The 24,934-nt window shown below is 37.8% G+C and overlaps 1 protein-coding gene and 1 pseudogene across 3 annotated transcripts in view; one reads left to right on the forward strand and one right to left on the reverse strand.

The window, feature by feature from the left end:
- Positions 1–24,934, forward strand: part of SPATS2 (spermatogenesis associated serine rich 2) — a 139,109-nt gene that overhangs the window by 32,800 nt on the left and 81,375 nt on the right. For 2 of the 3 annotated variants that reach the window (XM_078156814.1, XM_020966128.2), the window contains one exon: positions 13,124–13,423. In XM_078156814.1, the coding sequence (XP_078012940.1) occupies positions 13,399–13,423 (25 nt within the window). In that variant the 5' untranslated portion in view covers positions 13,124–13,398. Of the gene's footprint in view, positions 1–13,123; positions 13,424–24,934 lie in introns of those variants that run through there. The other variant, XM_078156813.1, reaches the window with a different exon arrangement.
- Positions 6,615–6,993, reverse strand: LOC110194015 (histone H3.3A-like; annotated as a pseudogene).

Genomic DNA, 24,934 nt, shown 5'->3' on the forward strand with positions numbered 1-24,934 from the left:
CCTAGCTTTTGCAGCATCAGGGACTACAGGCATGCAACATCATGCTTAGCTGCCCCTGTGTTTTTGAAGGCCATTTCAACTAAGCAGCTCTGCCAGGTTCTTCCATGCTGGAAAGGCTTCAAAAATTATCCTAATAGCACACCAAGTTTCTGAAGATCCACCTCAAGAAGTTTCAAGAGGTTCATCACTGATAGGCTATTCACTTGATGATGGATTCTTTGGCCTTGGAAACCTCTGAAACAAAGAAAAATAAGAAATGGTCCTCAGTCTTATATTGTGTTTATAAAGAACTTTATAATACCATTCAAATTAAATCAATAAACTTTTTTTGTACGAAGATGGGAAGAGGTGAGGTTGGTGAAAAATATATTTGAAAAAATTGGTGAGGAATAAAAAATGATATAGACTTGGAGACAACACAGAAACCTTTTCTCTATATCTTGAATTTTTTCTTTGAGAAAGAGATCAGTAGGTGCAGGTACTAAATAATAACAGTGAAATGAAATTGACTATTGGTATGTGAATCATTCTTGAAACAGATGTCTGCATACAATCAGAACACTGATTTGTCAGGGAAAAAAAAAACAAAGAACTAGAAAGGGCATGGGGCTTAGAGGATATAGATTCAAATCCTGATCCAGTCACTGCCTCTGTAAACTTGGGAAAGTCTCTGGGCCTGAGTTTCCTCATTTGTAAAGTGTAGGGGGTTGGTCTCAGTCTGTATGGTCCCTTCCAGTTCTAAATCTGTCATCCCAGAAGGAAAAAAAGTGAGGAAAAGAGATTTGAAACAACTAAGACATGACATTTAAGTTACTGATAATGAAAACTAATGGATAAAGGAAAGGACTGCAACAGGGATCATGATGATTTCAAAGAAACATTTATTTGATTGTCAGAGATGGCTGTAAATGCACCACCTTCAGGTTCAGGTTCTATGTTTGGATGAAATAAGGCATTTGAAAGTCATTGAACAGTTAACAAAAAAAGATTTACTTTGCCGTAACACAGAAGGGTTATGCAATAAGCATATTGTGCCAATTAACTTATCTGGATGCACCTCACCCCCCCCCATCATCTCCCCATGGAGATGCAACTTGCCACAGAGAAATCATGTCCTTGACCAAAATTAGGTTCTATAGACACAATGGTTCTATGACTTCCAGTTTCCACAATTGTAGGATCCATTAACACTCTGTTATCCCTCTAGAAACTGCCATGGGGAATTCCTGCAATAGTTTGTTGAGGTTTGGATTTAAAGGACTTGATTAGAGTTGTTGCAAAATACATCCCCAAAGCCCTCATTCCTGTCTTTTCACCAGAACCCTGTTTGAGTTTCTATTAGTTACCACATAACCACCTCTCAACCGTGGTTTGAACATGGAAGCTAAGTAACCATGCAAGTTCCGCCTAGTTCTGAATTTTCCCATAGCCTTTGTGTAGCTATTGTTCAAAGGTGCACCCACCCCGTGCAGTGGGAGGTTTCAGCCACAGTTCAACTGCCATGCGGAACTCCAAGGCCTATCAGAGCCCTTAATAAGGCTATAGCAAAATGTAAAAAGCCTGCTGGACCATCTATAAGAGCAGCAAGCTAGTGTAATTCAAGAGACACAAATGACAATACTGCAGCTTGACCAGGCAGAAGAGCACACCCCTACGCATACCCAGGACAAAAAAGATCACAAGGCACCAGCTCGGGTGTCCTCTGATCACCAGGGAACAACTCCTAATGTCCATAAGATAAGAGAAGATGGATAATCACTACAGGGCAGTAGAATTTAGAGTCTCTTACCTTTCTCTGGAGTACATAATCCAGAACTCTCCAGGGGCACAAATGCCACCAGTTTTCTTTTTCTTTTTTTTCTGGTTCTACTTTTTTTAAAAATTAATTTAATTTTCATTTTCAACAATCACTTCCATATGCTTTTGAATTTTAAATTTTTCTCTCCTTCCCTCCCCAATACAGTATGCAGTCTGATATAAGCTATACATATACATTCCTATTAAACATATTTTCACATTAGTCATGTTGTAAGGAAGAATTAGAACCAATAGGAGGAACCACAAGAAAGAGGAAACAAAACAGAAGGAAAAAAAAGCAAATAGTATGCTTTGATCTGTATTGAAACTCCATAGTTCTTTCTCTGGATGTGGATAGCATTTTCCTTCATGAGACTTTTGGAGATGTCTTAGATTGTTGCATTGCTGAGAATGGCCAAGTCTATCAAAATTAGTCATCTCACAGTATGGCTTTTGCTTTGTGCAATGATGTCTTGGTTCTGCTTACTTCACTCAGCATCAGTCCATACAAGGTTTTCCAGGTTTTCCTTAAGTCTGCCTGCTCATCATTTCTTATAGCACAAATGAATTACATTCATATAACACAACTTGTTCAGCCATTCCCCAGTTAATGGACATCTCCTCAATTTCTAATTCTTTGCCGCCACAGAAAGAGCTGCTGCTATAAATATTTTTGTACATGTGAGTCCTTTTCCCAATTTTATGATCTCTTTGGAATACAGTCCTAGAAGTGGTATTGCTGAGTCAAAGGCTATGCACATTTTTATAGCTCTTTGGGCATAGTTCTAAATTGCTGTCCAGAATGGTTGGATCATTTCACAACTCCACCAACAATGCATTAGTGTTCCAATTTTCCCACGTCTTTTCCAACATTTGTTGTTTTCCTGTTTTGTCATGTTGGCTAATCTGATAGGTGTGATGTGGTACCTCAGAGTTGTTTTGATTTGCATTTCTCCAGTCAACAGTGATTTAGAGCATTTCTTCATGATTATAGATGACTTTAATTTCTTCATCTGAAAACTGCCTATTCATAATCCTTTGACCATTTATCAATTGGGGAATGACTGGTATTCTTATAAATTTGACTTAGATCTCTATATATTTTAGAAATGAGGCCCTTATCAGAGATACTGGTTGTAAAAATTCTTTCCCAGTTTTCTGCTGCCCTCCTAATCTTGGTTGTGTTGGCTTTGTGCAAAAACTTTTCAATTTAATATAATCAAAGTTATGCGTTTTGCATTTCATAATGTTCTCTGTCTCCTGTTTGGTCATAAATTCTTCTGTTCTCCATAAATCTGACAGGTGAACTAGTCCTTGCTCTCCCAGTTTGCTTTAGAGTAACCGCCTTTATATCTAAATCATGAACCCATTTTGACTTTCTTTTGGTATGTAGTGTAAGATTTTGGTCTATGCCTAGTTTCTGCCATACTCTTTTCCAGTTTTCCCAGCAGTTTTTGTCAAATAGTGAGTACTTATCCCTGAAGCTGGGGTCTTTGGGTTTATCAAATAGTAGATTACTATAGTCATTGACTACTGTGTCTTGCATACCTGACCTATTCTACTGATCCACCACTCTATTTCTTAGCCATTACCAAGTAGTTTTGGTGATTGCTGCTTTATGATACAATTTAAGATCTGGAATGGCTAGGCCATTTCCCCCTGCATTTCTTTTCATCAGTTCCCTCAATATTATGGACTTTTTGTTATTCCAGATGAATCTTGTTATTTTTTCTAAATGATACCAGTTTTCCAAGCAGACAGTCCCAAATGCCTCCCATGTCCTGAAGGAGATACTAGCAATATTTGTAAGCTGGGAGCAATTTATCATAGATAAATTTATCTAAATGTGCTTTATCTAAAGCATATCTCAAGGATCCAGGAGCTTACTGAACATATGGCTAGCAGAGAAAATGACCCTGGGATGCCATCTCAGCCCAAGCAAGCAGAGTAGAACATATCTGACCCCAGCCAGAATGACAGAGGTATTATGGCAACAGTTAAGATGCCCTCTAACTGGGGAGCAAATTCAGATACCCAGGGTCTAAAGAAGGAAGTGGTTACAGTCTTAATGCTGTGGAGTACTTGGTCATTTTTTTCCAGATTAGCAGGCTTTTCAGAGAACCTAGGCCCTGGCAACCCAGAGCAGTCTCAGCTACACACCAGGAATCTGAGGAGAGCAGGCATTTCTAGTTGCCATAGAGGCAGAGTTAGTTTAAGAGATTCACTTGCCTTTTTTTTTTTTTTAAAGGCAATTGGCGTTAAGTAACCTGCCCAGGGTCACACAGCTAGTAAGTATCAAGTATTTGGTCTGTGGCCAGGTTTGAACGCAGGTCCTCCTGACTTCAGGGCTGGTGCTCTATCCACTGCACCACCTAGCTGCCCTGAGATTCACTTGTCAATACAAGTTTAGGATGTGTTAGCGAGGATGATCGTGTTCCAGGACCCATTGAAGAGAGTGATGGCCAATTCCTATTTCTGGAACAATTAAATTTAACAGTTGTTACTCTTTTAGGGGAGAGAAGAGTGAGTACTTATTACAGTGAAAGCAGTGTCAGCCATGCTTAATTAGGGCTGCTGCATAAATGTCAAAGGTGAACTTTAATAAACCTTCAAACTTTTATTAAAAAAAACACAACAAAAATATAACCCTGGTTATCAAGGCAGTATGTGTTGAAGGCCATGGTGACTTGTGTGCTTTACAGAAATTTGCCAAATCGTAGGGTCCCAAATGCTCAAATGATTTTTTATGCCTTTAAGTGACCAGGAATTTGTGTCAGATAAACCAATCAGATTCCACAGACTGGTTTCCTTTTCAGAAAAGTTGTTTCTTTTGTTTTCTTTTTTTTTAAGGCAATTGGGATTAAGTGACTTGCCTGGGTCACGCAGCTAGTAAGTGTCAAGTGTTTGGTCTGAGGCCAGATTTGAACTCAGATCTTTCTGACTCCAGGACCGATGCTCTATCCACTGTGCCATCTAGCTGCCCCAGAGCTGTTTCTTTTGAGAGGAAGAGAGACTATCCCAGGGTTTGTTTTTTTGTTTTTGTTTTTGGAAGGGGAGGGTAGTAGAGAAGCTGCGTCAGGGAAGTACTGGTAAATATAAGTCGTGTCACACCAATGTAAATAAACTGCCATAACCAAGGAGACCAAAAAGACCCCAAAATGTCCATAGTTAATAAACATTTGACTTATTACTTGCCAAGCAGAAAGATATGTCAGTCAAAGGCAAAACAAAGATTATAAATTTCTTAGTAAAATCTTACAAAGAATAATAGAAGATTATGAGCAATACCACCTTTAAGCAGCTTTTGAAGCAGGATAAAAACAGTTTTAAGAAGGTCTGGTTAGAGGCCCAACTAAACATTTCATCTGAAAGACATTCAGACATGAAAATGGAAGGATGCCAACAACAAAAAAGAAAAAATGGAAAAGATCTTCAAAGATTTTTATTACAGACTTCATCAGGAACGGTAAATCTTGGACTTTAACATGCTGGATATGCTTATAGAGGAAAGGACTCAGAAGAGTTCAAATATAGGAAAGCAACCAAATTATATATGGTTGTACATAGAGAAATGCTATGCTGAAAGCAGTACAAATTTGAGAGTGTTAAGGTATCTATCCGAAGGGGAAGATACCAAAAGTTCAGAAAAAGTTTTGGATCTAGATCTTTACTACTGTCATCTCCTCCCCTCCTCCCCCCAAAAAAGGCAACCAAGAGAACACCGACTACTGATAGAATCCAGGTAGAAGAGGTATTTCTTATGGAAGGTGAAGTTCTCCAGATGCTTTTGTCTATGGGTGACATTGTACATTAAGTCCTGGAACATTGCAGAGTGTTCTCAGCTTAGAAAATTTTAGCATTACCATTCACGTAGAAAAATAAAAGAAAAATGTTACAAACACTGAAGAGGTTAGGATGCTGGGACCCTGAGAATGCCAAGCAAAGTTGCCTGGAACAAATTCACACACTCAAGCCTTCTTTCAGTCAAGTGGCAAGTTTTTTTGTGATACCAATAGTAGTGGGCAAAGTTCCTTTGGGGAACTTGAAACTTAAAGGGGTGGGGGGTGGGTTTGAATCTAAAGTATATTTAGAAGAGGGGCAGGGAAAGGAATGTTAAGGTTGCAAATTCGGTGATGAAGTGGTGGGATAAGGGAGTGGTCAGCATATGCAAGTAGTCTGGGTGCTAGGCTACTGGAATGTATGGGAAAACTCAGGCAGTCAACAGAAATAACTTTGTTGAGGGGACAAGATAGCCTGGGAAAGAGTCCTTGGGCCAGGCACCAGGGAAGAGACCTTGGGCCAGGCAACTGAGGAATTATCAGAGGAATTACAGGGTCAATTCTGTCTGTGCCTGTAACAAAGAGAGCATTTTCTCATGGGGGTGGGGGCAGTGGGTTACTTAGACATAGTCTTAGGGCATTTTGGGCTCCAGGTCCCCATACCATTTAGTCACTGTCAGTAAAAATTGTTTAAAACAAATCCAAATGCTGGCCGGCATTGTCCAGAAAAAGTTTAACATTCGTTTATAAATGTTTTAAAGTTCAGTTGTTGAAATTTGTTCACAGAAACATTTTTTGACTTCATTAATATTTTATGTACTTGCATTTATATCCAAAATTTACACAGAAATGAAAATGGGAAAATCTTCCTAATACCTGTGTCTCCTGTTTTTCTCTTTGCAGTCATATGCTACCTTTACCTTTTGACTTCATAGGGAAAGGATACCTAATGTTCAGAATGACCAAAACCAAGAAGATTTTTTTTCTCTTTTGAGAATAACAAATGTTTCCCATCATAGTGGAGTTTAAGCATGTTTTTCATGTATATGGCATGCTGTGGATATCTTTTGAGATTATTGTAACGTGTTTGGCATGTATAGCATGGTCTTTGAACATACCAACCAGATAGGCTTCACTTGCCAAAGCACCAAATGCTGCACTCTGGAATTGCTGATGTGTTTTGAAGTTCTAAGCAATTTCACCTAACAGAAGCTGGAAAAGAATGTTATAAATCAGAAATTCAGTAGACAATGATAACATCTGATTTCACAGGTGCCACAGTACCCAGTCTGTACCAGTGAGGTTTGTTGACTCCTCCAGTGGAGGGCACAGTCTTGCAAGCAGCTTTTGTAGTGAGCTACTTCTTGGACACTTTGCCACCTCTGGATTTACACATAGTTTGCTTAGTACAAGCCATATTCCTTCTTTCCATAGGTGGCTCTAGTGCTAGAGAGTGAGGACAGCCGCTACTGTGAATACAGTTGAAAGATTCTTAAACAATTTTTTGATGGAAAGAGCTGACATGACCAGCACCACACAGCATCATACAAATGTGATATAGTCAATTTCATAACAGGAAATGATTTACCAATGTCAGATTCACTTCTGAACCTACTATGTACAGAGTATTGATGTCTTAGAGCACAGTTCAACGAAACTATGAGAAAGGATAAAGATGAAAAGATGTTGTGTACATATGTGACCTATTCAGATAATGTATTGATTCTGAAAAGTGTGAAATGAATAAAGCAAAGAACATTGTTGCAGACTATCACTATTTCCTACAAAAAGTTTAATTGACGTAAAGAAGTTGCTGTAACCTCTCACTGTTTCTCTCTGTTCATAGATCCATCACCTACCCTAGTTCAGGCTTTTGTCACCTCTTGCCTGGACTCTCACAGTAACCTCCTGATTGGACTCTTGGCTTCCCTTCTCTCTGTTCTTCGATCCGTGTTCCACACAGTTGCTAAAATAATCTTCCTCAGTTCTGACCACATCACTCTTGATCGAGAATATTTCTTTTTTTCCTTCGATCTCACTTCCTCTCTTGTATACAGGCTATCCCAAAAGTCTTGGTGCAGTTTTAGACCACACGCGCGCGCATACACACACACACACACACACACACACACACACACACACACACAGCAAAAGAAATATTAATAAGATCCCTTTTCTTACTTTTGCAAAAAACTTATGTAATATTACAATTATTTGCTTCATAGAATTAACTTAAAATTCCATCTGAATCTGTATTTTCCCCCTTTTGGAAATTCCTTTATATATAATTTGTTGAATTTATTTTTATGAAATTTGGTTATTTTACTTTGGTTAATTCTCTGTATTTATATTTTTGTAAATATGCGACAGTTTCTAAGTTACCAGTTTTGTTGGCAGGTTAATTAGGGAAAATAGTTTCTAATAGTATGTTTTATTTCATCTTCACTTCTTGTAAATTCTCCTTTATATTTTGCCAGTTCAGTTATCAATATAAATTGGTGATTTGGTTTCCTCCCTTAAGTTAGCTAACTGTTTTTCTACTTTTTGAGTCTCTTTAGTCCCGTCCCCTTCCCCAAAAACCAAAGCCAGATCTTTTATTTATCAGTTCATTGGGGTTCTTTTTGTTCATTGGGGTTTGTTTTTGTTTTGTTCTTTTTGTTAATCTCTTTGATTTTCAGAATTTCTGTTTTAGTGTTTAGTTCAGATTTTTTTTTATTTGTTGCTCTTCTAGATGTTTCAGTTTTGCACCCAATTTATCATTCTGTATTTCTCACTTTTGTTAATGAAAGTGCATAGAAATACACAATTTTCTTAGGAGTTGCTTTGACTCAGTTCCCCAAATTTTGATATATTGTCTTGCTGTTGTATTTTCTTTGAAATTATCTATTTCACTGATTTGTTCTTAGACTCACCTGTTCTTAAGGATTAAATTATTTAGTCTCCAATTAAGTTTTAATTTTTTCTTTGAAGATATTTTATTGAAAATAATTTGTATTAAAAAAACAAAAAACAAAAAGAAAATAATTTGTATTGTATGTAAAGGATGCATTTAACATTTCTCTTTTCTGCACTTATTTGAGGTTTTTATGGTCAGTTTTTGTAAGTCTTTCATGCACAGTTGAGAAATATGTGCATTCAGTTTTGCTGTGAGATATACACATTCCCAAAAATGCACTATGCTATGCAAAATTGCACAATGAAAAACCAGAGCTTATGGGGAGAATGGGGTTAGAGGCACAGTGCTCAAAAACTTCATTAGTCATACACACACACAAATATAAGAACCTAATAAAAAATGGTACCTCAATTTTATACATGTTAAATGGATAAGAAATAGGTAATTAAAAATGGTAGCTGTCCCTGGCCTTTTGTAAAACACGCTGGGCAGGTGGAAACTCCAGGTATTGGGGTATGGGGAAGAGACTTCCTGAGTTTAGACCAGGCCTCCTTTACCCACAACTTCCTACTGCATCAGGAGATACACAAGAAATATGGCAATTTACCTTAAAAAGGATCTGACATGTGCTTGTGGAAATGGACACTGGAAGTGCTGCTGCTTGTGAGTGATTGTGATGTGGCATATGCAATTTTGGGCATTCTTGTTGTTTCTCTTAGAAGAAATCAAGCAGAAACACATGAAATTCGCATTATGCTCAAAATGTTCCCTAAGGTAACTGTCATGTTGTAACAAATTCCTATTTTTAGAAAAAGAGTTACAGCAGAACTGACTGTATAATCCATTCTGTTCTCAATAATATTCAGATATCTGTTGTGTCTAACTTCCAGAAATTCTCTTCAGGTCCTTAAATGTCTTTTTTTGCTTATTTTTTGTGAGATTGATCTAGGTTTGAGTATGTTGTGTGGTCCTCAACTATTAAGTTTTACTATCTATTTCTTCCTCCAGTTTGTTACTGTAACCTCTCACCTCTTCTCTCTGTTAATACATCCATCATCTACCCTAATAGAATCGTCCCCCAGCCTTCTCCTTGCAACTGTCTCTTTCCTTTAAGTATTTAGATGCTATGCCATTTAGTGCAAATATATCAAGTATTGATATTGTTTTAATGTAATTTCCCAGTTTTCATCGTGTCTGTTTTTACTCTTGCCTTGTCTGAGATCATGATTGCTGTCCCTGTGTGGTAGGAGCAATGTCTTAAGGCCCTGACCCAGGCAGACTAGTCTAGTTTTTTGGTGAAAGGTACCAGAAATGTCATCTAGATTTAATTGGCTCAGTGGACTAAAGCTTGGGCCATTAATATAGTGTCTTGGTCACCTGAGTACAAAAACAGCCAGGACATGAGGGATTGGAACCCTCCTCACAAGCTTTGGACTGAGGACTGGCAGAACGACTTGCAGCAGAATTTTCAACTCAATCATCTGTAGCCCCAGTTCATTCTGAGCTTTAGCATTCTTGTAACTATTTTTTCCAGCTCCATGTCACTCTTATATTTAATCTCCTGTTACTTGGCCTTGCTTCCAATTTCTTTACATTTAAAAAAAATCTAATATGTTTGCTAAGTCTCTTTACCAAATCCCATTTTTCCTCCTTATTGGAATTCTTTCCTTTAGTGTCTTCAGAATTTCATTCTTAAGCATCTCCTATCCCTTCTAGCCTGACTTACCCCATAGTATTTGAGTTCAAGAGTTTTAAATCTGCTCTATTTAAAAAAGAAACAAAAAAAGTGAAAACAACTTCATTCATCCATTTATTTGCATGCTTTTACATGCTTTTACTGTCTGTCCTTCCCACTTCCCCTTCCCCCAATTAAATAATGTAAAAACTATGCAGAGTTCACCAAAACAAATTATAACAGCCATATCCAAAAAATGTATGTCTTATTCTGCATAGTAAGTCCATTACCTCTCTGGCAGGAGGTGGGTGGTATATTTACTTCATTTTTAATCCTCCAGCATTTGGTTTATTGTTGCATTGATCAGAGATCTAAGATCTTTTTAAAAAAATTTTCTTTATAATGGCATTTTGTAAATTGTTCTCCTAGTTCTGCTCACTCTACTGTGTCAGTTCATAGAGGTCTTCCCAGTTTCCTGTAAAAGGATCCCATTTCGTCATTTCTTATGGTGCAGCAACATTCTATTACATGCATATACTGTAACACTCTCCAGTAGGTGAACATTCTTTTAGTTTCCAGTTCCTTTCTGCTACAAAAATTTTTAGAGAGGCAAATTTGGGGTTGATGTAACGATAAAATTCCTAGTAATTATAATTATCCAAAGCTAGAGTGGGCTGGCTGCCTTAGGACATTGGTGATTCGATTCCCTTTCACTTGAAGTCTTCAAGGACAGGCTTGTTGAGGATATTGTAGAGGGTATACTCAGGTATGGTTTGGACTGTCAGTTAATAAACATTTATTAACTAGGTGATCTTTGAGTTTTTTCCTTTCTAATATTCAGTGGTTACCCAGGAGCAGTGAGAACTAAATATTCATATTGTTTAGAAATTATTTTAAAAATCTTTTTAATGTATCTAATTCTCAACTAAATTTAATTTTTTTTTTCTTAAACACTCCCTTTTATCTGCCCAGCTATATAACTTAATGTAATCTTCCCCCAGTCTTCTCCTTGCAACTGTCTTTGAGCAGGAAGCTTGAGAAGAAAGAATTAAATAGAATTTCTAGAGGAAAAAAACATAGAGCTAGAAGTTACCTTACAGGTTAGGCAGTCCAGTCCCCTTATTTTACTAGAGAGGTAATAGAGGTTCAGAGAGGTTGTGAGTTGACCAAGGTCACATAGATAGTAAGTGGTGAGGTCAAGGTATAAACCGAGCTGCTCTGCTGGCAAATCCAGTGCTTTTTCCATCATATAATGCTGACCTTTCTATACAACCTTTGACACTGTTGATCATCCTCTTCTCCCTAATACTCTTTTCTCTCTAGATTTTCTCAACACTATTCTCTCCTGGTTCTCCTATCTGTCTGACCCTTCTCTAGTTTTCTTTGCTAGATCTTCATCTAAGTCAAACCTGTTAATAATGACTGTCCCATAGACCTCTGTCTTTGATCTCCTGCCTTTCTTTCCCCTCCCTCCCCCTCACCTTTCTTTCTATACCATTTCATCAGCTCCCATAGATTCAGTTATCTTTATGTTGATAATTATCTAATTATCTAACTTTAACTTCTTTGCTGACCTCTAGTTTCAGTTCTCCAACTGCTTATTGGATTTTTTGAACTAGATGTTCCAGATATCTTAAACTCAACATGGCTCAAATTGAACTCATCACCTTTTCTCCTAAATCTTCCCCTCTTCCTAACTTCCTTGTTACTGTCCAGGGTACCACTGTCCTCTCAGTCATCCATGTTTGCAACCTAAGTGTGATCCTTGACTTCTCACCCCATTTCCCACCCCCATCCAATCTGTTGCCAAGGCCTGTCAATTTTACCTTTATAACATCTTTTTATATATGCCTCCTTTTGTTCTCCGACACTGTCAGAGGATAAGACACAGGCCCTCATCACCTCCCAACTGAACTGTTGCAATAGCATACTGGGTGGTTTGCCTGCCACAAGTCTCTTTCTACTCAAGTCCATCCTCTACTCAGCTGCCAAAGTGATCTTTCTGAAGTACAAGTCTGACAATTGCTCCCTGCTTCCTCTTCCCCCCCCCCTGCCCAATAACTCCCCCACTGCAGTAAGTTCAATGGCTCTCTTTCACTTCTAGGATCAAATATGAAATCTTCTGTTTGACATTCAAAGCCCTTCATAAACTTCTTCACCCCCCTTCCAATCTTCTTATATCTTACTCCCTTTAACATATTCTGTGAACCTGTGACACTGAATTCCTTGTTGTTCCTCATACAAGACACTAATCTCCTGACTCTGGACATTTTCACTGACTGTCCCCTGTGCTTGGAATGCCTTTCCTCCTCATCTCTACCTCCTGGCTTCCCTGGCTTCTTTCAAATCCCAGCTAAAATCCAACCTTCTACAAGAAGCCTTTCCCAATTCCCCTTAGTTCTAGTGTCTTCTCTTTGTTGATTATTTCCAGTTTATCCTGTATATAGCTTGTTTGTACTTAATGGTTTGAGACTATGTTTGTATTAGATTGAGCTCTTTGAGCATATGGACTGTCTTGATATCTCAGTGCTTTGCACAATGCCTGGCACATAATAAATACTAAATAAATGTTTATTGACTGATAGGATAGGTGAGGACAAGTGAAGATATGGTAGTGAAGTAGGATCTGCAAGATGTGGAATGTAAGTTTTAGTAAAGGTTGTGAATGTGTGGTTAGAGGAATTGGTTTTGTGCAGGTGTGTATATGATAGGAGAGAAAAAACCTGTATAATGAGAATAAATGGTTTCTTTGTTGTAAAACTGTCTAAACATAAATCCAGAAGTTCTTTTTTGGTGGTGGGGGAATGGAGGTAGGCAAGGAGATCCTCTCATTTATCATTTAGATTTTCACTTCGTAGTAATTTTTTTATTTTAGTTAATATAGGCTTGTAGGCATTTCATCCATGGCTTTCAGAGACTTTATTGCATGAAATAGTTTGTCAGAACATTAACTAGTTTTCCTTTTTTCCCCTCTAGAATCTGCCTGGGGGAAAAAGACAGACAAAGGAGACATGAACTTCTGCAGTCAAGCTTCCTGACAAGAAGTTGATGTATAGAAGGACAGAGCTGACAGGAACCAGTGAGCAAAATTTCTGACAACTGTAGCCGTCTTTTCATCCTTGAAATTTGCCATCTACAATCACAGTTTCATATTGTTTACCTTCAAGTTGAAGACAAGATCAAATTCTACAGACCTCATCCAAGGCAAGGGGGTATTTTTCTGCTGTCTTGTGGAAAGCAAAGAAACTACAATGTCTAAGAAACAAAATCAAAAGGGTAAGAGTGCATTTGGACATAACTTGTTAAAGGTACATTTGTGGATTAATAAGCACTATCAAATTCTGTAACTAGTCAAAAGTTATTCTCTTTGTTAATGCTTTTTATTTTAATAATTGTGCTTTTATAGATTTGTAATTTCATCTTTCTGTTACTATTGCTATGATTTTAGCAGAGTAAACTACTTGTTAGCTTTCTGTGTGAAAATCAGACCATAGATCTTTGTGTACTAATTGCCTGAAAATTATGAATTAAAATAGAATATTCTAAGAAAATCACAAAAAATTCTACAGTGTTGGGATCAGTTTTATCAAAGTGAGAGTTATTTCTTTATCAAATTGTAATGTAAGCTGAGGTGTCAGAATCATCGCATGTTTTGAAAAATGTTTTTTAACCCGGAAATAAGGAGTAGGCATTTGTTAGAGGAATGGAGGCAGGGTACCCATGCAAGAAAAATAAGAGCTGTACTTAACAGGTCTTGATATTTCCTTGGAGACAAACAATGGAGTAGGAAAGATGCATTAAAAAAAAATCCTCTTGCTTTGCCCCTGGAATTGTCTGTCCTTTTGCCCAGCAAGAGTCAGGCAATGTCAGGAGTAAGCTCTATAGGGAGTGAAAAGTGTTTTGATCATATGTAGTTCCTTACTAAAACTTTTCTTCAATGGGCGCATATACAAAATTAGTTTTACACTGTTAAAATTATTGCAAATTAAATTAATCTGTTCATAAGAAGAAAATGACAAGGTATATAATAAGTTATTAGAGGTCTGTTTCATATTCATTCAACATTTGAGCATCTGTTATGATTCTGTTAAGGTATCATGCTAGGTTTAATTCAGAGCATCGCTTTACATCTAATTCTTTTGTGTTCGGTGAGGGGGAATCTTCTTTAAATGCTAGCTTTCTTATTTCTCTTCATTTTTTATTAAGAAACAATATAATTTTTTTTTCAAAAAACTGGTTTCATTTTGGAAGGAATCTAACATATCAGAAATCTGCTTTTTAAGGAATAGTAGAAGTGACCAAAAGAAACTGATTTTTCTTTTGTGATAGAATTTTCCATATGAAATGTTAATCTTTTTTTTTAATGTTTGGTTTCTCCTTGGTCATCAATAATTCAGTTTTCTTTTGTCAGTTATTCTAGAAGAATTAGGCAAGATGTTTTTCCTCCTGCAAGTGGAAAAGTGCCATGTACATTATTTCCCAGCAGAAAAATTCAGTATATTTAGCAGTTTCCTTTTTAAATGAAGCGCCCCATTTCTTCACATTTTATTTAGCATTTTACATTAGTTATTGAGAGATCCTGTCAGCAGCATTGAGTGTTTACAAAAATTTACTTATGCCCTTCATTGTAATTTCATACTCATTTCCAGATATATTCCTCCCTCTTCCCTTATGCAATAAGCCATCCCTCTAATGAAAAATTAAAAAAGAAAGAGGAAGAAAAAAGCAGTCAGCAAAACCAACTAGCACACCAGTTGTATTTGACAGTATATGGAATAGTTCATACCTTCCTTTGTAGTGAAAGGAAGGAGATTCATTTTTTCACCTCTTTTCTGGGTCCATACATAACATCCATAGCATTCAGTTTTGTTTTTTCTTTCCATTTACATTGTTGTAGTCATCATATATATTATTTCTCAGATTCTGCTTGCTTCATTCAATATCAGTTCATGTAAGCCCCCTCATGTATCACTAAATTCTTCATATTCATTGTTTGTTAGGGTGCAGTGATGTTCTGCCCTATTATCCATTCCTCAGATGATAAGCATGCACTTTGTTTCCTATTCTTTGCTACCACAAAAAAGGAGAAGCACTGAGTATTGATCCATTATTTTCTGAATGGGTACATTGCAAGCAATGCCTACGAGGAAAGCCCTTTACTTAGGTTGCCTTACTACTGATCCAGATGGTCAGATAGGTTCCTCAGAGTGATTTTTTCTTACATTAATGTTTGTTTTCCATGTTTGGCTAGGTTTTGTTGGGATATTTATTAGGATATTATTAGTGAGAACTGCATAGGAATTATATACCTGCCATAGTATATAAACTTTAGCTTTTTTTAAGCCATAGTCATACTTGAGGTCCTGGGTTAAAGGAACGTGGGGTGGGAAGAAAAAAAAAAGGATCAGAGACAGTTATAGAAGAAACAAGTCTATACATATAAATCATTTCAGTGCAATATTTGAGAACCACAAAGTATGATATACCCTAACACTTTAAAGCCTCCATTATCTTATTAGGTGTATTTTCTCTCTCCATTTCTGCAAGGTATTCCCTTTATCCTCTATGATTATTATCTGTGGCTTCCAAAAAAAGATCCTGCTTATCTGCTAGAGACCCTCCTATAGATCTTTTAACATTTTTTGGTTACCAGTGCAGAGTGGCCCATTTTCTTTTCTGAACATATGTTTCCTGAATAATATTCCTTACTTCATATACTGAATTTTGCATAATTTTTAATTTGCCACACTTTTATACCCACTTTGTATTTCCCCGTTGCTCTTTGGGTCACCAGCAGTTTCAGTTCACCACAGATTATGTCATCCATTATTGGTAACTATACAGCCTCACTGAGAGAATGCTGGTGTTAAGACATTTATTTTTATATGTGTGTCAGAGAGCAGCTCAGGATCATTTGAAAACATTGCAGGACTTTCCAAGTGGAACCCAGCCCACTTTCTTCCCCCTATTTAATTCTGGGCTTGATATGTCTTCACTGCCTGTCTAGAATGTATGTGGTGATGTGCTAACTCATTGGAAAGTATATGATAAATATATAAAAATTACAATTTTGTCTACCCATTTATGTAATTAATGTTATAAGCTTGTCAACCCATTTACATACAGAAGAATTTACTCTGTTGCCTCAGGTTTTTCTAGGAATATCAGAGCTACAGTTATTTTAGCATTAACTGAATAGATTTATTAGACAAAATATCTACAAGTAGATTACCTATCCCATTTACATGATGACATTCTGATATGTGTTTTTATGTCTATAGTAGATTTGTGAATCCAAGATAACATAGGTCACTGAAGATTTGAATACTTTTTAATTTTTTAGTGGTGTTTTCTGTTGTAAAATACTTTAAATAGAAGTAATTTTAGTTTAAAAATCTACCTCACCTTAATAATAGTCAAATAAGGGGCAGCTAGGTGGCACAGTGGATAGAGCACCAGCCCTGAAGTCAAGAGGACCTGAGTTCCAATCCGGCCTCAGACCAGATACTTGACACTTACTAGCTGTGTGACCCCGGGCAAGTCACTTAACCCCAATTGCCTAAAAAGCAAAAAATAAAAAAAATAATAATAATAGTAGTCAAATAATAAATAACATAAAATGATCTTAAAATTTCTGCTAGTATATAGCTTTATAAAACTAAGGCAAATACTTTGAAATTGATTCTTGCATAGATTAAGGAGTAACTAAGTTCATTCAGAAGGCCTGGATTAGGGGTGGGGAAGCTGGGGCCTCAAGGCCACATGTGGCTTCAAGCCTGCAGGTTCCCCACCCCACTACCCTTGGCCTAGGTCATAATTATTTGAAAAACAAGTATACAAATCAGTTCTGCATTCTGGTAGTTTGGAACTCTTTTGCCCTATATAATTACATTTGCTTTCTATTTAGAATAAGCAAGAAGAAAGTTCAAACTGTATTACTTTGGATATAGAGTGCAGTGTTTTAGTGGTAGATGCCATGAATGCAGATTTATAGTTCAAGAGTTTCAGAGTTGAGGGGGCAGCTAGGTGGCGCAGTGGATAGAGTACTGGCCCTGTCAAGGGGACCTGAGTTCAAATCCAAGCTCAGACCAAACACTTGACATTTACTAGCTGTGCGACCCTGGGCAAGTCACTTAACCCCAATTGCCTTAAAAAAAAAGTTTCAGAGTTGGAAAACCAACCCATACCTAAAAAATTCAGTTATTGTAACATACCCAAAAAGTGGTTATCCAGCCTTTGCTTTGAAGAGCTCAGTGAGTGACAACCCACAGCTCTAACATAACCCATTCTAGGGGCAGAGCCAAGATGGCAGAGTAAAAGCAGTGACTTGCTTGAGCTCTCCCCTAAACACCTCCACATACTCATAAAAAATGTCTCTAAACAAATTCTGAAGCAGCAGAACCCACAAAAAGACAGAGTGAAACAAATTTCCAGCCCAAGACAACCTGGATGGTTGATCAGAAAGGTATATCGCAACGGGCTGGGAGCACAGCGCAGCGTGGCATGGGCGCGCAGGCCGCAGCGAACCTGGAGCAGGCTTCAGAGGACTGAATCTCAGGCAGCCGTGGAGGTTTCCAGACTCCTCAATCCACAAATGCCAAAGACAACAACTTAGAAGGTCAGTGGGAAAAGTCTGTTTTGGCGGGGTCTCAGCTCTGTTCCCCAAGAGCGTGGCCCGGGGCGGGGGCAGCTGCTTCCCAAGCTCCCGGCCCATAGACTGAGGGGGAATCCAGTGGCTGATCAGAGAGGGATTGCAGGGATCTCTTTGCCAGTGCTGAGGCAGGAATCTCTTGCTTTGCCCGTGCTTGGATCTGGGTCACAGTTCTGGGTGGTGGTACTGGGGGTGAGGAGGAACGCTGGGGAGGTGGAACTTGTAGTGGCTGTGGAGAGGAACCCCTCCTCACAGTTATAGGACAGAAAGGAATACTTGTGGTCACAGGCCAGGAAAGGAGTAAACACCTCGCCCCTTATCATACCACCTTGGAAGAACTGAAAATTTACAGGTCCCTACAAGTATCTGCGAAAACATTTACACAAACCCCTGAAGCTTGGGACAGTATACTGTCCACATTGGAAGCAGACTCTTACCTTAACAAAGAGTTTAAAACTAAAGTAATTGGCTGGGATCATGAGCAAGCAGCACAAAAAGAGACTATATTATCTTACTTTGGTGAAAAAAAAGATCAAAATATACAACCAGAAGAAGACAACAAAATCAAAGCTCCTACATCCAAAGCCTCCAAGAAAAATATGAATCTGTCCCAGGCCTTGGAAGAGCTCAGAAGGGATTTTGAGAAGCAAGTAAGGGAAGTAGAGGAAAAACTGGGAAGAGAAATGAGAGTGATGCAAGAAAATCATGAAAAACAAGTCAGCAGCTTGCTAAAGGAGACCCAAAAAAATACTGAAGAAAATAACACCTTAAAAAACAGCCTAATCCAAATGGCAAAAGAGGTCTAAAAAGCCAATGAGGAGAAGAATGCCCTAAAAAGCAAAATTGGCCAAATGGAAAAGGAAGTCCAAAAGCTTTACTGAAGAAAATACTTCCTTAAAATTTAGGATAGAGCAATTGGAAGATAGGGACTTTATGGGAAATCAAGACACTGTAAAACAAATCCAAAAGAATGAAAAATTAGAAAACAATGTGAAATATCTCATTGGAAAAACAACTGACCTGGAAAATAGATCCAGGAGAGAGAATTTAAACATTATTGGACTATGTGAAAGCCATGATCAAAAAAAGAGCCTAGACATCATCTTTCAAGAAATTATCAAGGAAAACTGCCCTGATATATTAGAACCAGAGGGCAAAATAGAAATTGAAAGAATCCACAGATCTCCTCCTGAAAGAGATCCCCAAAGGAAAACTCCTAGGAATATTGTAGCCAAATTCCAGAGTTCCCAGGTCAAGGAGAAAATATTACAAGCTGCCAGAAAAACAATTCAAGTACTGTGGAAACACAATCAGGATAACACAAGATTTAGCAGCTTCTACATTAAAGGACCGCAGGGCATGGAATATAATATTCCGGAGGGCAAAGGAGAGAGGATTACAACCAAGAATCACCTACCCAGCAAAACTGAGTATAATCCTTCAGGGGAAAAATGGTCATTCAGTGAAATAGAGGACTTTCAAGCATTCTTGATGAAAAGACCAGAGCTGAATAGAAAATTTGACTTTCAAATACAGGACTCAAGTGGAACATGAAGAGGTAAACAGGAAAAAGAAATCATAAGAGATTTATTAAGATTGAACTGTTTACATTCCTGCATGGAAAGATGATATTTATAACTCATGAGACCTTTGTCAGTATTAGGGTAGTTGGAAGAAAAAAATTATATGTATGTATATAGCTAGATAGATAGATAGATAGAGGGCACAGGGTGAGTTGAAGATTAAGGGGTCATATCTGGAGAATAAAATTAAGGGATGAGAGAGGATTATACTCAAGAAGAAAGGGAGAGATAGAATGAGTAAATTATCTCACAAAAAAAACAAAAAAGAAAAGTCTCTTACAGTGGAGGGGAAACAGGGGAAGGTGAGAGGGAATGAGTGAATCTTATTCTCATAGGATTTGGCTTAAGGAGGGAATAACATACACATTCAATTGGGTATGGAAATCTGTCTTACCCTACAGGAAAATAGGGGGAGAAGGGGACAAGAGAGCAGGGGGATGATAGAGAGGAGGGCAGATTGGGAAAGGGGGTAATCAGAAGGAAATACTTCTGAGGAGGGACAGAGTCAAAAGAAAGAATAGAATAAATGGGAGGGCAGGATAGGATTAAGGGAAATAGAGTTAGTTTTTCACAACATGTCTACTATGGAAGTGTTTTGCACAACTGCACATGTATAACCTATATTGAGTTGCTTGCCTTTTCAATGAGGGTGGGTGGGGAGGGAGGAAGAGAGAAAATTTGAAACCTAAAGTTTTAAAAACATATGTTTAAAAAAATGTTTTCACATACTACTGGGAAATAAGAAATACAGGAAATGGGGTACAGAAGTCTATCCTGCCCTACAGGAAAATAGAAGGGGAAGGGGATAAGAGAAGGGAGGAGAGATAGAAGAGAGGACAGACTAGGGGAAGGGATATTCAGAATGCATGCCATCTTGCGGTGGGGGGAGGGGCGAGATGGGGTGAAAATTTGGACCCTCAACAACTTGTGGAAGTGAATGTTGAAAACTAAAAATAAATAAATTTATATTAAAAAAGAAAACAGAAAAAAAATAACATAACCCATTCTACTTTTGAATAGCTCTTAATTGTTAGTAAGTTCATTCTCACATCAAGTGTAAATTTGCAGCTAAAATTATAGTTGAAAGAATGCTGGCTCTGGAGTTAGAGAATCTGGGTTCAAACCATACCTCTGACACTTCTACTTGTGTGACCTTGAGCAAGTCATAACCTCCCTGAACCATAGTTTCCTCATATATATTGAAGTATACATGCTCTTTTCTAAATGCATAAACTTATAACCATTTTCCCACTTGATAGGCATTCACGTAACTGAAAGCAACTATCATGTTTTTGCTGATTCTTTATTTTTCCAGACTAAGCATTCCTAGTTCCTTTAGCCATACTTCATGTAACATGGATTCAAGGCACTTCAATATCCTAGTTGTTCTCCTCTAGATGCTCCAGATTATAAACATCCTTCTTAAAGAGTGGTGCCCAGAACTGAATGTGGTACTCCAGATATTATTTGATTATGACAAAATATGGAAGGATTATCATTCCTTATTTCTTAAAGCTGTGCAATACAACCCAAGACTGCATTCATTTTTTTGGCAGCTTCATTCCACTGCTGACTCATATAGAACTTGCAGCCCACCAAAAATCCCCACATCTTTTTCAGACGAACTGTCATCTAATTTCCCTCATGCTGTCCTTGTGAAGTTTATTTTTTAAACCTAAATTTAAATTTATCTTAATTAAATTTTATTTTTTTAGATTCAGCCCAGTTCTGTAGCTTGTCAGGATCTTTTTGGATCCTGACTTTGTCATCCAGCATGGTAACTATGTCTTCTGTCTTTTTGCCATCTGCAAGTTTAACGAGCATAGCATCTATGCCTTTTGTTCAAGTCATTGACAGAAATATTAGACAATATAGGGCAAAGCAGAAACAATCCTCTAGAAAGCTGCTAAGTTGACATTGAGTGATTAGCATCTACTTTTTGAGCCTGGTTATTCAGTTCTAAATTCTGCTAGTTACAAGTTATTGGTAACTTACTAATCTTGCAACATAAGAGATAGAGAAAAGTGAAGGCAGCAGTAAGAAGGCACAGAGGGAAACAAGGTCTATAAATACCACAGATCTTCAGAAAATATTAGTTAAATAGAGTATATGAAAATTACCTTTGATAAAAGTCTCTTTTCTAGAAGACAGCAGTCATGAGAATTGCATGGAATAAGTGGTAGTAGGGAACTATAGGCAGAGAGCTTTGTAGGCCCAAGTTAAATGACCACTGGGATTAGATGGAGCAAAAGGGGGGAGGTTGCTTGTTTCATGTGGCCCTTGTCGCTGGTGATCCTTCCTTTCATTCATTTGTTGAACAAGTAGTTGTTAAATTACTGCTGTATATATACGTGTGTGTGTGTGTGTGTGTATGTATGTGTGTGTGTGTGTGTGTGTGTATATATGTATATATATATATACATATATATATACACACACACACACACACACATACAGAACTGTTTTCAATTGTTCCTTCAGCTGATAAAAATTTAAAGTAGCAAAAGACAGTTTCTTTCCACTAACTCTTGCTTTTCTCACAGGAGCATATAGTCTACACTGGGAGATAAGATACAGCATACATGAGAGTTAAAGTATAATGCAAGACAGTATAATTTTGCCAAAATGAGACCTATAGACACAGAATACATTCATAATAGAAAATCAATTTAGACTAGAGAAGATAAGACCTTTTAGAGAGGTGACATTTGGTCAGGAATTAGAAGGGTAGGTAGGATTTTGATAGGGAAATAACATATGGAATGACAAAACAGGAGGAAGCATGGCATTTCAATATACATTGAGATACCAGTTAGAGTAGAAGGTTGTTAAAGGGGGCTAGTAGGAGATAAAGTTATAGGTAAGGTGGGGTTGATTTTATCTTGTAGGCAGGCAGGAGGCATTCAGAATTTTTGAGTAGGGCCATGACATGAGGGAATTGGTATATTAATGGAAGATGAAGCAGACCGGGATGTGTAGGATGAATTGTTAATTCAGTGTTTTGTTTTTAAATCAAATTCTGGAGTGGTAAAACCAACAAAAAGTTGGGTAAAACAATTATTCCAGCCCAAGACAGCTTAGGAGGTCAGCAGGAAAGGTCTATCTCACTGGGATAGTGGTCAGGCCTGGGGCACTGCAGGTTACCCTGCAGCACCATCAGTGGACCTTGGAGGCAGCTAGCTGCATTGACAGCAACAGCAGCAGCAGCTTTGGAAACTTTCAGCTCACTGATCGTGGGTAGGGTTGAACAACTGATTCAGAAGGAGATTGCAGGGGACCCTTTTCTGGCACTGGATCCAGGACCCTGCTGCAGTGCTCATATGCAGTTCTAGGTCACAGTCTCAGGGCCAAAAGAAGCGATAGCACTTGTGGCCACAGGGGAGTTAGGGTCCTGATTGGGGTCCCAAGATAGAGCAGTGCCTGTGTTCTCTCACAAGGAAGTAGGGAGACTGGTCTCAATTCCAGGACAGAGGGGAACACTAGTAATTGTGGCTACAGAGCAGGGCCACAGTCCTACTGGTCACAGTCCTAGGGCCTAGGCGGAGTGCTAGCACTAGTGGCTACGAGGAAACAAGGTCCCTTCCTAAGTAAAAATCAGAACATAGGCCAGGAGAGCAGTGACCATACCTTTCCTTAGATCACTTAGATCACTTAGAGGCACTGAAAATCTGTAGTTCCCAGAGCTAGCTGTGAAAACAGCAGTAAGAAAGTCCTGAAGCTTGGGGTAATGCCTCCTTCACCCTGGGAGCATAGCCTAACTTTGATATAAAATTCAAAGTCAAGAAATAGGCTGGGAAAATGAGCAAATGACAAAAACAGAACCTGACCATAATAAGTTACTATGGTGACAGGGAAGATCAAGACACAAACCCAGAAAACAAAGATGTTGAAGCAGCTACAAGCAAAGCTTCAAAGATAAAGGTAAATTGGATGGACAGAAGCCCAACAAGAATTCCTGGAAGAGCTCAAAAAGGATTTAAAAAATCAAATAAGAGAGGTGTAAGGAAAAATTTGGAGAAGAAATGAGAGTGATGCAAGAAAATTATGAAAAGAGAATAACGGCTTGGTAAAGCAGGCACAAGAAATACTGAAGGAAATAATACCTTAAAAAAAAGAATTGGTCAAATGGTAAAAGTGGTAGAATTGGGCAACTGAAAGCTCCATGAGACATCAAGAAACAATAAAACAAAGTCAGAAGAATGGGGGAAAAAAATAGAAGCAAATGTGAAATATCTCATTGGAAAAAACAACTGACCTGTAAAATAGATTGAGGAGAGATAATTTAAGAACTGTTGGACTACCTGAAAATTATGATCAAAAAAAGAGCCTAGACATCATATTTCAAATTAAGGAAAACTGCTCTGATATCTTAGATCCACAGGATAAAATAGAAATTGAAAGAATGCATTGATCATCTCCTGTAAGACATCCCAAAATGAAAACTTCCAGAAATAATATAGCCAAATTCCAGAGCTCTTGGGTCAAGGAGAAAATATTGCAAATAGCCAGAAAGAAACAATTCAAATGCTGTAGAGCCTACAGGCAGGATCACACAGTATTTAGCAGCCTCCACATTGAAGGAGTGGTGGGCTTAGAATATAATATTCCAGAAGGCAAAGGAGCTAGGATTACAATCAAGAATAATCTATCCAACAAAACTGAGTATAATCCTTCAGGGGGAAAATGGGATATTTAATGAAATAGAAGACTTTCACTAATTCCTGAGTAGAAAATTCACCTTTCAAGTGTAAGACTCAAGAGAAGCATAAAAAGGTAGTAAACATGAAAGAGAAATCATAAGGGAATCAAAAGGGTTAAAATGTTTCCATTCCTGTATGGAAAGATGATAAGTATAATTCCTAAAAACTTTATCATTATTAGGGCAGTCAGAAGGAATATACATAGAGGACTTGGGGTTAAGTTGATTATAATGGGATGATTTCAAAAAAAAAATTACAGGGTGAAAAAGAAGGATGCACTGGGAGTAGGGGGAAGGGACAGAAAGAACAAGGAAAATTATCTCACATAAAAGAAGCATGAAAGGAAGAGCTTTTGAAATAGAGGGGAAGATGGGGGTATGAACAGTGCTTGAACCTTACTCTCATTGGAATTGGCTCAGAAGGGAATAACATACACATTCATTCGTGTATAGAAATCTATCTTACCTATAGGGAAATGTGAGGGGAAGAGGAGGGGGCTGATAGAAGGGAGAGTGGATTAAGGGAGATAATGGTCAGAAGCAAAAGAGACTTTTGAAGAAGGACAGGGTCAAAAAGATGAATATAGATATAGCTGACAGATAATATTGAGATAACAAAGCTTATGAATTGAATGGCTTTAGTCTTCATAGACAAAGGGAGATTAGATTATTTCTGAGATTGAAGGCATGATGATGGGACTCTAACCTTGTAGAAAGCTTAGAAAAATTGTTAGGAGAAATATGCCAGGGAATCAGTTAGATGAAGAAAAGCATTACTGAACTCACTTCATTCCACAAATATTTTTTGAGTGTTTTTTGGAGTAATGTACCTTTCTGTGGGAGAGATATGTGTA

The sequence above is a fragment of the Phascolarctos cinereus genome, unplaced genomic scaffold (assembly GCF_003287225.1).
Source record: "Phascolarctos cinereus isolate Bilbo 61053 unplaced genomic scaffold, phaCin_HiC Scaffold_1;HRSCAF=81, whole genome shotgun sequence".
Taxonomy (NCBI): Eukaryota; Metazoa; Chordata; class Mammalia; order Diprotodontia; family Phascolarctidae; genus Phascolarctos; species Phascolarctos cinereus.